General features: G+C 32.1%; 1 protein-coding gene across 1 annotated transcript in view; it reads left to right on the forward strand.

Moving 5' to 3' along the window:
- Nucleotides 1-14,015, forward strand: part of LOC148275022 (oxidative stress-induced growth inhibitor 1-like) — a 36,301-nt gene that overhangs the window by 8,979 nt on the left and 13,307 nt on the right. The window contains exon 3 of the mRNA XM_088236226.1: nucleotides 5,640-5,723. Within this exon, the coding sequence (XP_088092352.1) occupies nucleotides 5,640-5,723 (84 nt within the window). The remainder of the gene's footprint in view (nucleotides 1-5,639; nucleotides 5,724-14,015) is intronic.

Genomic DNA, 14,015 nt, shown 5'->3' on the forward strand with positions numbered 1-14,015 from the left:
GACAGCTGTCAAACTAATTTTATTATTTTTATTTTTTTATTTTTTTATTTATTTATTTAATCCAATATAAAATACAATACAAATACATAGTTAACAAAAATGTCTATACAATAGGTAGGTACATTCAATATATATATATTTTTATGGATATAGCCACTCCCCTGGCCCACAGGCACGTTCCGGAGTGTCAGTGTATTTTTTATTCATACATAATTGTACATAATTTCACATCAATTGTGTAAAAATTTAAAAGAAATAAAAAAAAATAAAAATTAAAACATATCTACATCAATAAAACGAGAAAGGATTTTCAAGAAACTATAATTACATTCTTATATATGAAACATATTCCTCAGCTTCCTGTCTAGTCTTTTTAGTAATCCATTTATGTACTCTAGCTTTGAAAATATTGTTTTTCATTTTGTTCGCCAATATGTCCTTGCTTAAGGATGTCCGCCAATATGTCCTTGATTAGTGGTGGGAAATTACTGATCACTGATCAAATCGACTTTATCAGTTATTTCATGCAATCATGAAAGTCTGTTTCCGAAAATTGATATAAAAAACGCAAAAACAAGCCAAAAGGCTATAAAAATAGTGTATTTAACACAATTATTTAACAAAAATAAGAAATTTATACTTTTTTCATGAACAACATCAAACGAATTATTTTTTTATTAAATCAATTTACATTGATCAATTTGTCCCATCTCTAACGTTTTTGCAAAATAATGAAACCTTGCAAGAAGGTCGTTAATAATTAGCTTTATTTTAGTTTTCTTTTAGTTTTAACGCTGATTTTATATATTAATGTTGATTTATGTTTTGTTTTGTTTAGATATTGTTATAAATTAATTATGGTGGTTTTTTAGGTGGGTTTTTAACTCTTTAACTTCACAAACATAAACAGATGAAATAATTAAAGTAATATAGATGTTCAAATATGGGCAGAATGGTGAATGTTACACAGTGTGTAAAGTGGCCACTTAAACCAGCCATTGACAGGTCATAAGCCCTGTAGATGCCTAGACTTCTATATTCCTTTAAAATGTTCTTCATCTCTGTAGAAATATGTTAATGTTAACAGCTCCCCAGAGAGTTGAATCCCGTCCTTGTCTACAAAAATTTGGACAAACTCAAAATATCGTTGATAATATTTTCAAGTCATGTTCATTGCAAATCTGCATTTTTCGCGAATTTATTTTTATATTTTTTATAAAAAACACAAAAGTTTTATTAACCACCTCATCATTACTGTTATTTGACTATATATCAATCAAACAATCGATGTTATCTATGGAAGTACTCAAAGATTGATTTAAAACACCATTATCAATAAATAAATCTTAGTAATTATTTTTCAATGATAATTAGCTAATTTTGTAATAATAATAATAATACACATTATGGATGACATTGATGTTTTTGTAGATATGCAGGGATGTCTTAATAAAACTCCATTGTATTCACCCAATCATGACAGCGTTTTTTTCAAATGATGAAATTGTAGAGAATGATTGTTTTTGAGTAACCATACATCGAAACTTACTTTACTTCCAAGCCCTTTCTTACATTTTCAGGAGTCCCACAGGGCTCTTATTTAGGTCCACTTTTATTCGCCATTTTTATAAATGTCATTACTAGCCTAGTATCGCATTCACGAGTTCTGTTGTTTGCAGATGATCTAAAATTGTTTCTGGAGATTTCCACCTTGAATGATTGACGCCTTCTCCAGTCTGATATAAATAATATATTTGATTGGGGAACACAGAACCAAATAAATGTTAATGTTTCTATATGTTTTTATTAATATCCCTACAGAGATGAGGTAGAATTTTTTCAAATTCAGGATTATGGATATTCGAGCGTTTACAGGGCTTATGACCTGTCATTGGCTGGGTTAAGTGGCCACTTTACGTTTTACAACATTCCCCATTCCGCTTATTAGCGAATATCGACACAAGTAACATTTTTTTTGATTTTTGTATAAATATGTTATTAAATGAGAAACCATTCACAAGCGTGGTGGAGCGCCATCTATGTATTGATATTGAAGTTAAGTATTATGTAGGGATATTAATAAAAATATATACCTACTCCCCCCTTGGGAGAAATCCAGATTTGTGTATGTACAAAATACACGTACCTAAAATAATGTTGTTTCTATATGTTATATACGAGGGCATTAAAAATTATTTTTATACGGTACTGTATGGGAGTGTGTTCACTTAAGCGAACTGCCACTATCAAAGATCAGCAGCACAATCACAAATGACTATCGACGTGCTAATTAGCGGCGTGATAACAATTTTTCACCGTGGTTGTTTATCGTACGCGCGGTCACAATGAAACATCCGTGGAAGTTATCGATCGGGATTATTATATTTTTTTAATATTGTCATACTTCAACTTGATGCTTGGCAACACCTAATGTTAAATGTCAAAATTCAAAATATTTACGTTTTGCAACGCATAATCAATCACATATTTGAATTTTACCCTTGTAAATATGGAGAATATTCCTAAACTGTAAGTAAAATAATTTAGTTTTATTTTTTGTTCACAATTTATAGTGCTATTTATTTGTTTTGAATCAAATTGAGAAAGCTATTAAACTAAACAATTGTTGAAGGCGTTTGGCGTTTTGCAACGCGACCGCGATAACTTCAGCGTGTTCATAATTGTTCGTTGTGATCGCTCAAATATTTAGCACGTCGATAGTCATTTGTGATTGAGCCCCTGGGAGTTATGTTTGATGCTAGACTGAAATTTCATACTCACATAGGCACTGTCTGTGACAATGCGCGCAAAATGTTGGGATTTGTTCTCCGAACAGCTAAGGTGTTCTTGAATACTCGTGTTCTGAGGCTTCTTTATAACTCATTGGTGCGAAGCAGACTTGAGTGTGGATCTCTGATCTGGGCGCCCCACGAATTGGAGTACTCTCTTATGCTGGAGATGGTTCAGAAGAAATGTCTGAGGTATCTTTACTTAAGGGAGTGCGGATATTATCCGTGTTGTGCCCGTCTGACTTCATACTGGGAATGCTCGGCTACAATAGTTTGGAGAAGAGTAGAAATGCATACTTGTTTATGTGTTTTTTCCGATTGATCCGTGGTATTACGATCAACATAGGTGAAATAGAGAGTATTTTTCTTTATGTTCATAAGGACTACCTTAGCCATAGGCAGCTTGAGCTGTTTTATCTTCCTTCTTGCAGAACCAACCTGCCGATGGTAATGCCAGTAGGAAGAGCAATGTCCTTACTCAACCGATCGGGTTGTGGTCCTGTGGCTAGTGTCTCGGACTCACGGACCAAAGGTCTGTGGTTCGAATCCCACTCTACCCCAACTTGATTCCATTTTCTAATAGTGAGTTATTTACAACTCGTTGAAAATGGCCCTCAAAATTAAATATTTGGGTAAATCATAAGAACGCAAATATTTCTTTAAAAAAAAAAAAAAAAAAACCGTATCTCTTCGGATATCGACACCTTTCATATTAGTAAAAAAAGATTCAAAGAGGATAGCATTCTTTCTCTATAATTGCTGGGTATTTTTATTTTACCATCTTCGTATATTTAAATTTTAGTATTAATTTTATCGTGTTATGTATGCATTGAAATATTTTGTAATGTACATAAACGTCACAATATTTGAGTTTGTCCAAATGTTCGTAGACAAAAGACTGGATTTCACCCCCTCGGGAGTCATTAAGATTAACAAATTACAACAGGAGAATACCTTAAATAAGGGAATATGGAAGTCTAGACATTTACAGGGCTTATGACCTGTCATTGGCTGGCTTAAGTGGCCACTTTACACACTGTGTAACATTCACAATTTTACCTATGTTTGAACATCCATATTTCTTCAATTCTTCCATTTTTTTATTTTAGTGAAGTTAAAGAGCTGAAATCTTTATTGTTGTGAAGAGATTCATCTGACTGAATTATTTCACATACTAGGCAACGCCTGAAAACAATTTTTCAATTTTTAAACTTCTTCTTGGACCAGTTGGTTTCATTACAATATTTGAGTTATATATATTATAACTCGTCCTATACTAATAAAACAATAACATAAAAAAGAAAAACTAAAACTACTTAATTATAAATGCCTAGCTAATCAAATGTAAGAAATTAAAAATCGTTATTATACAAATATAAAGTATATATGTGTGCCAAGAATACATGTTACTTAAACATAAATAATATAGTATAATATATAATAAAAAACAATATAAAGCCATGAAATACATAAAAATATAAATAATATGCGTACCAATTGTATAAAGTGCTGCGTGTTTTGATTTACATATATTTTTCAAAAAAATCTGTCGCTACACTATTTATATGAGCAATTATTTTTATTTTAAAATCTGTTTTACATTTTGAGTCTTTTGTATTAGGCAATAAATCATTAAATATTTTTGGAGTAATTACATTATATTGCTTTTTACCAAAGGCGGTTGATACAAATGGGACAATACAGTTAATTGAAATGATAATTGAGATATGGTTTCTATAAACTCACTCTGCACTGTAGTAAGAAATAGGAGTAATAAATAATATGACAAATAAGATTGAGTACTAAATTGAATAATTCAAAAATACGCAATGAAAAAAAAACATAAAAATATCAAAATATATAAAAAGTAAATAAAAGTAAAAGTATGGAAGGCAAGCAGATTTGCCAATTGCTAATTGCTAAACTCGAACTTTAAAAAAATTGACAACCTATTATAAGTTTTTTTTCTCTTTCAGTTATTTACTTTTATATTTATTTATTTATTTATTCACACTCTTTATCAAACTACAATTCCATGTTCACTTTGCCCAGCTAACAAGGGTACATACCCCGTTCCAAGCTAGGCAATTACATTTTAATGTATTATAAAAGTTAACAAATTTATATAGAGCACAGACAAACAAAATAAAAACTTATTCGGATACACATTTTGATTCATATACATACAGACATACACATATATACACACACATATATATATATATATATACACATGTACATACACTCACACGTACATACACCCATGCGCATACACATACATACATTTATAAAAACATAGACAATTTATTTATGCGAAACTTCATGGTTGTCATCTATAAATATATATTTTTTTAATTATTCCTTATTTTTTATATTTTATTTTTGACATCCAGTAAGATTCTCCAATCCGTGGCATGCATCAACTTTTCTGACTCCCTACGACCAATGTCATGAAAGAGCGAGGTCAACACCTTCCGTAACTTGACAACACTCCCGTCTTTCCACGATTCTGGCAAAAGGTTACGGACCTTTTTGCCTACGTAATAGTGTTGTCTCGATGCCAGAACAGTGTTGACCCCTTCACCTAGTATCAGATCCCTATTAGAGTATCTTGTATTATGGTTGTGGTTGACGCTCGGGTAAATGTATCTATTGATGTGTGTAACCACTACCGTTCTCAATATATACTGTTGAATAATATTCAGTACTCTGAATTCTTTGAAGAGCAAGTCACTTGGATAACGAAATGTTTTTTTTTTAATGACTCGGATTAAAGATTTCTGTGCAATTGCTACAGGTTCAAGGGCGGTTTATATAACTCAATCATTTGTTTTTTTCATTACTTTCCAGGTTGACAGTCTGATGCACCCTGGAGCCGATATGGGCTCCGAGGCTCCTTCGATGCTCGAATGGAAATATTATCCGGAAAGACAGGTACAGCCATTTTTCTCATGTCTTTCGATTAGTCCTACGCGCAACCCAAACATGGCGGAGATTTTTTTTTCACAAAAAACTTAATTTTACTTTGTAGATAAAATTTAAGATAAATGAGGGCATTGGAAGCAAAGATAGCAAACTCCCATTTTGGCGTTTTCCAGTAAAATAACAAAAACTGCTACAGTAATGCCAAAGAGAGTCTTCATGTTAGAAATGTTATTTTCACTGAACTTAAAACTTTAAGATACTAATTATCATCATTCCCCTTCCGCACCTAATGGTGCTTAAGACACTGCTTTGGTACACCGATCGCAGCGTATCTTGATCATTTTTGTTACATGAAGGTAAGGTGATCAGTCTTACGCTTCAGGTACCATTCTAGGGACTATGAAATGAACGTAGCTATGCAGAAAACAGCCAGCCACAGAAAAGTGAAACTGAGATGAAAGCACTTTTGTGAAAAGAGTGAATACGCAAATCTACACAACAGTTAGAATGTTTTTGACTTCAGCAAATGATAAACAAAAAATACATTAGTTTTTTTTTTATTTTACAAACAGGAATCTAATGAGGAACTTCAGCCCTACGGGAAATTGGATACAAAAAATATTTTCTTACGCGGGGTAAATATTAGAGCATTAAATTGTACCGCAAAGTTTCTTGAAAATGTACAGCAAAAATAATAAAAAATATTTTGATAAAAACGCACTACTTTAAATGACGTCACTGGTTCATGTGAATCAACCTATGATCTGAGAGCTATGGAAGATTTCCGGTCTGCTTGTCGCTTCTGGACCAATAGGAAGAACTGAATGAGAATAAGCGGAAATGAACCTCTGACGTCACACGCGGAGTTTTTTCAGAAATACAAAACTTTAAAAAATCGTAGCGCCGATAATACGATATGTAAAAATTAAAAAAAACATTTTTGACTTAGTTTAACAGTCTATTAACAAATATTTTTTTTTTTAAAACCACTGAACTTCCTCATTATGTAGTTGACCAGTTTTAATGATTTTTAAAAAACCATAAGATTTTCTGGAAATGTGGGTGTTTTCTGCAAATTGAAAAATGCTTTTTTTGTGATCGACACCATTTTCAGAAGGTGATTAATACAGTTTTTTGTACGAAAGTGGTCTGGCTTTTTATCTATAGTCTATAGTCCATTTATCTTAGTATCTATAGTCCTTAAAATGTAACATGATTAGAATGACAGCTGTCAGAAAAAGTGACGACATAGCTTTGTAGTAACGTCAAAGGTGTTATTTATATTGACACACGAAAAATCGTTTGTATCTGGCGTGTTAATTTATTTTTTTAATACAATCCTTTAAACATAAATCAACATAAATATATAAAATCAGCTTTAAAACTAAAGAAAACTAAAATAAACCTAATTATTAACGACGTTCTTACAAGGTTACATCATTTTGCAAAAACGTAAGAGATGGGACTAATTGATCGAATAAAAAAAAAATCATTTTATGAGTTCATGAAAAAAGGAGAAATGTCTCATTTTTTGGTGAATAATTGTGTTAAATACCCTATAATAGGCTTGTTTTTGCGTTTTTTATATCAATTTTCGGAAACAGAGTTTCATGATTGCACGAAATAACTGATAAAATCGATTTGATCAGTGATCAGCAATTTCCCATCACTAATGAAATTAGTTTGACAGCTGTTATTCTAATCAAGCTATATTTTAAGGACTATAGTTGTGTATTTGACCAGTTTTAATGGTTTTTTAAGGACCGCAAGATATTTGTAGTGCTGTGGGTGTTTTCTGCAAATTGAAAAATGCTTTTTTTGTGATCGACGTCATTTTCAGATGGCGATTAATACAGTTTTTTTGTATAAAAGCGGTCTGGCTGTTTTTAGCAAAACATAAAATTGACCTAACTGCACCCGATAACATCAATACCGCATTTTTTCAAAATTGTGGAATGGCTCCTTTCTGCATAACTACGTTAAAATATTCTTGTGTAAACACCCTTTTAAATAATAGTTTATATCAACCATGTCGTGAATTGAACCCGAGACCTCTTGCATGTTAGGCAAATGCGCTGACTATTACACCACGAGGCCTAATAAATTAGCTTTAATAGGAACACGAATTCAAAAAACTTTTTAAATATTTGTATGGCACGGCCATTTTGAAAATTTAAATCTCAAGCCTGTCATCGGTCGAATAAAATGGCTGATGGATATTGCTATGTTTGCTTCCAAACACTATTTTCAAACCATCAGAAGTATGGTTTTAAACTAAATTTGCAACTCAACTCATGATTTTTATAAATTTTAAGTTGACAAACTACAGAATGCCATCATATTTTTTTGAATCGCATATCAATAAAATTACCTCCAAAGCATTGAGCATGTTAGGTTTAATTTGATTATCCAAAGGCCCTAATTTCATTATATTATACGTTTGTCAGAAGCCATTTGGAATACGCATCTCAGATATGGAATCCCCTGTATGCCATATATATAACAAGAATAGAAAATATTCAAAACAAATTTTTAAAGTACCTAAAATACAAAACCGGTATTTCTTACGCATCAACTCTCACTGCCTCCACCTACCATGGAATTACTTCTCTACAATACCGCAGAGTGTGTGCGGACCAACTTCTGCTTTACAAAATTATGACAGGAATAGTTGACTGTACAGAACTACTTAGTTTAAAAGCAATACATGTGCCAGCTAGGATTTGTAGACGGTACCACCTGTTTCATGTACCAATTAGTAAAATATCGTATGTTAAAAATGCTTTTTTTCGTAGGACTTTTTCAGTGTACAATACAAAATTTAAAAATATAGATTACACAAACATCACTCTGTCAGATTTAAAATTTACAGTAAAAATGCATTATGTAACTTAGTAGACATTATAATAATAAATATGTACATCTCCCTTCTCCTCCTTATCCTCTCTTTAAGCATTCTTATCCTAATCCCGTCCAATTTACAATAACTTACTGTTCTTAAAAAAATTCTTTGATTATTGAAAAATGTTTACGAGTACATGAAAATAACATTTTTATATTAACAAATTACAACAGGGATGAAGAATACCTTAAATAAAGGAATATGGAAGTCTAGGCATTTACAGAGTTTATGACCTGTCTTTGGCTGGTTTAAGTGGCCACTTTACACACTGTAACATTCACCATTTTGCCTATGTTTGAACATCCATATTTCTTCAATTCTTCCATTTGTTGATTTTAGTGAAGCTAAAGAGCTGAAACCTTTATTGTTGTGAAGAGATTCATCTGACTGAATTATTTCACATACTAGTCAACGCCTGAAAATAATTTTTAAACTTCTTCTTGGACCATTTGGTTTCATTACAATATTTGAGTTTATCCAAACGTTTGTAGACAAAAGACTGGATTTCACCCCCTCAGGAGTCATTAAGATTTACAAATTACAACAGGGATGGAGAATACCTTAAATAATATGTATAAACTTATATGTATTTATTTAATATGTAATATATTTTCTTTACTAACTTTGTATACTTTGTGGAAATCTGTTATTAGTTCTGAGTTTATTCACTATATCTGTTTGTTTACTATAAATATGTATGTAGAACTTTTGATTTCCCAAATAAAATAAAATAAATAATATTTTTTTTTTTTTTTGAGGTTGCTATCTTTGCTTCCAATGCCCTCAAATGTTAACTTCCTATTGTAATCGGGGCTTAGGTGTATACGTGTGTAGTCATTGACCCAAATTACTCTCACAATTTTTATTCTACTTTACATTGACAATAATTATTATCTACACTCATTATTTTGTATTTTTCGTGTAAAATTTTATCAAACGACTTATCCCAGTCGGCATCTTCTGCACGCATATCAGTTTCTAGAATCCATATGAATGTCTCGAATGTCTTTGGAAGCTTCTAGAAATCATTTTATCTGTAGTCAAAACAAACAGTCACACTCATCAATGTAATACGAGGCATATCCAGAAAGTAAGAGTACTGTTTGGCTCTCGTACTGTGAGAATTTTTTCCCCAAAACTTGGCAACATCGATTGGTAGGGGGGGTCTCCTGAACACAACGAGCACCGGCGACCTTCGTTAGTGCTAAAACTTGTCTCGAAGTGTTCGTTTCTGTGAAAGACGTCAATGAGAAATCCCGCCAAGTGCGAGGTGCGCGCTGTCACAAGGTAAGGCAACCCGCGAGTTCCTCGAGCGATTTGAATTTGGAAGGCGAGGATTTTCTGAGCTCCACTTTGACTGGTGATGAAACACGGGTGGCTCACAAGAAGACAGTCATCACAGTGGCGGCACACTCGTTTTCCATCTGCTTAAACTTGCACCACTTGCTTACTTTAGAAGATCGCCGTCTACTATTAGACATACAGGAAAAGTTTCTTGAAAATGTACGAAAAAAATTATAAAATCGAGCTGCTTTGAACGACGTCACTAGTTCATATAAATCAACCAATGATAAAACGCTGAGAAAGATATCCGGCTTGCTTACCGTGAACGTACCAATCGGCAGAACTGACCGAGAACTAGCGGGAGAGAACCTCTGACGTCACATGCGGAGTAATTTCAGAAATAAAAAACTTTAAAAAAATCATAACGCTGATAATACGATAGTATAAACATATTTAAAAAATAAAAAAATTCTGAAATTCCCTATTGGTTTTTTTTTTTTTTTTTTTTTCTTCAATGTAGGTATAATTTACACGCTTATTGAAAGTCAATATACAGGGTGTTCTTTAATCCCTGTCACATCCGAAACCACGATGATCAGTATGGACAAGAAGACATATTAGCATATTAAAAAAAAAAATAGAACAAAGATAAAGAAAAAACAAATGGTTGCTTACTTCTACAGATGAGAAGTGAGAAGAGCGCGGCGCAGTATCAGACTCCCCCCTTCCCCTTCCTCGTTTCACCCCTGCAGAAGTAAACAACCATTTATTATTTTTGATATTTAAAAAAAAAAATTATTCATTCTAAAAAAATATTTTAATGTGCCAATATGTCTTCTTGCTCATTCTGATCATCGTGGTTTCGGATGTAACAGGGTTTAATGAACACCCTGCATACATGAGTTAATAAAACAACACAATGAGATAGTCAAGTTTTAAATGAATTACTACACGTTCCAAAAATAATCAAATAAACTAACACAAATGATAAATACTGTCAGTTCCATATACTGCTATCTTCCATGTTCTCACTAGTTCCATAATAGGCCTTTTTTAGAAGTACGCTTTTTATGAAAACTTTGAATTTATTGCCTGTCATAATTAGGACATTGTCGGGTATTCTATTTTTTGTTACATAATGGTTTTACAAGGTACTCATTGCATCATTAATTGTCATGTATCACAAACAAAAGACTCGTGGTCTTATCATTTGGTAAAATTCCATAAACAACACGTTTATATAATATGCACGCATTTATCATGAGGTAGATAAAAAATATTCATGGCCATTTTAACTCTTTCAACCTACATAATATTATTTGCCAAAGTTCTTGGTATTCCTCATCCACAAGTTCCTGAGGGCAGTACCAGAAATACCCCAGATAAAATGCCATAAATACGACTAAAAATAATATTTTTTTTGACCTCGTAGTGTAATGGTCAGCGCGTTTGCCTACCATGCAATGGGTCTTGGGTTCGATTTCCGACATGGTAGATGTGAAATATTTATTAAAAACGGTGTTTTTACACAAAAATATTTCATATTTTCTAGACTGGTACCTGAGGCGTAAGACTGATCATCTTAGTCACGCTACAAAAATGATCAAGATACGTTGCAATTGGTGTATTTATTCAGTGCCCCATGCGACTCGAAGGACCAAAAAATGATCGCGTCACTTGCCCTTCGGCAGATGAACGCTCGAAAATGTCCGGTTCGCGGAATGTGTTATCTTTATGCTTTGCCACTGAACCCTAATACAACGAATGCAATTCCTACCTTGCACTGGGGTTCTGGTACCTTATTGTTTGTGACTTGTCTCGCGGCAGTCAGGATCAGACCAGATCGTAGGACCATGAAGGAGGGGCACTTGACGTGGTTTCTTGATTATTTTTATTACACGACACAGTGGATTACATTAATTATTAAGGCTGTAGTCTTGGTAAAACGCACGCAAAATAAAGAAATCATACGATTTTGCCATTTTAAAACAAATGGTTTTTTTTAAATGGCGCAATACTAAAAAAATAAAAAAACTTAAATTAGATAAAAACACTAATTTTTAAAGGTATTTCTGTTAAAATATACTTAATTTTTTGATGTTACTAAAATATAATTACTTTTAGACCGGCAGATTACGCCATTTCAAATTTAGACTAAACTTAGGTATCTGGGATCTCAATAAAGACTAAGTATCGAACTATTTTTTTTGAATAATTTGAAGATAATAAATTGAACATGAAGGTGGCCGAAGCAAAGTTTTAATTTTTGGTTTTTGAAAAGAAATACAAACATTTAAAATCACATATATTTTTGTGTCATTTTCCTTTATTTCTACGTAAAATTATGCCGTGGGTAATACTTTTTAAAAAAATATTAAAATATTTTAGCTGAGACCTTTTTTTATAGAATTGTATTTTTTTTATTGAAGATAATTCTGGTTGTAATATTCAATTTAAAAGGCGTAAGTATAGCCTGTGAGCTCGCCAATACATGACAGATGACAGTAAACATAACCATAGAAAAACATTGTAGTTGAGCTCTCAGAAGTAAAGCAACGTGAATGCAGCAATGCTTGAACTACATGTCAATAATATTCTAATAATAAATAATATTATTTGCACATACGGAACTTTAAAGCATACCTTGGTTTCATTACTAATAGTATTTTATCGGTTAGGTAGGTGTATTTAAAAAAAAATGCTGCGTACCTGAAAAAAGCACAAATAATTATGTTTTTGTAAATTATGTCAGTAGCGACACTCAGGCTTTGTGACGATTTGACATTTTTTATAAGAAATTCATGGCGTAGCCGAAATACTGTTATAAAAACGAGGATGTTTTTGTTGATTGACGTTAGCAGGCGCTACCCAGGGGCGACTTTGTGACGTGAGAAATTATTTAAAAAAAGAGATTCATGGCGTAGCCGAAATATTGTAATTAAAACGAGGATGTTTTTGTTGATTGACGTTAGCAGGCGCTACCCAGGGGCGACTTCATGACGTGATGAAATTATTAATTTAAATATTTTTTTTCATTTTACATAGCGTAGCCGAGATAAGAAATTGCGTGGTGTTTCGAAATTTAACCGTGTAGGTAGCCGCCTAGTTACAATATTATTTTTGTATTTGTATAACTCCTGTTTTATAATGTTTATGTATTTATCGCTATAAGAATTAAACTAAAAATAGTTTTTACTTTTAATCGCTATCCGTTTTTTAAATTATGTTTGTAACACTCAATAATATTTATTTTTCAAGTATTCAATGTTATTTTTGCATTTTAATTAATATTGTTAATATAAAGCGTATTTTTATTTATTCGAATTTACTAGACCGTTTTAATTACAAAAAATAAAAATGCATATTTCTCTATGTATTTTTCTGTTATAAACAATCTATTAAAATAATACACATCAAATTTCCATTGTCTGTTGATTTGATTTGCAATCTTCTTTTTTTTTTCGATGGTTAAAACTCTAGGAAATTCAAAGACAATAAATTTTTTACTGTCATATATTGGCGAGCTCACACGCTATACGTAGCCCATTTAAAACAACATCATCATTCTCTCGCTGCACCAATCTGTACATCGGATGATTGATGCTTTGTATCAAAATCACCGGCTATGGAATTTTATCAAGGAATATCAATATTATTAAAATTGATAACTTTTTTAAGGAAATGAATTTGCTGAGAATTAAGATTAGCATTTTGGCCTCGGTGGTGACCTAGATGCTATTTCTTTTGCATTTGCATAATACATAATAAAAAAATCTCATCGCTGATAATCTGATACCAACCTTCGTCGGTTAATATTTACACAGCTTGCGACCAGGTGGTGGATTCGGTGTTTTATGGCCTGGTTTTTTTAATTCTCTTTATCTGCAGACAACTTCAATGGCGGATTTTTTCTCACTGCCAGGAAGTAAATAGTGACAGACCGAAACAATCTTTTCAGCCAAAACCGAATTTCGGCTTTTGTTCTAGTTTTTTATTTGAAAATTTATTTATAAACCCTTACGGATTATTACATTCATTTTACAAAAAAATAATATAAACATTTTTCATTCATACTCAGTTGTTGAAAATAATATTTTTTACATCTTTTGAAAGGT

Source organism: Micrasema longulum, unplaced genomic scaffold, assembly GCF_059751315.1.
Source record: "Micrasema longulum isolate JH-2025_06_02 unplaced genomic scaffold, ASM5975131v1 h1tg001527l, whole genome shotgun sequence".
NCBI lineage: Eukaryota > Metazoa > Arthropoda > Insecta > Trichoptera > Brachycentridae > Micrasema > Micrasema longulum.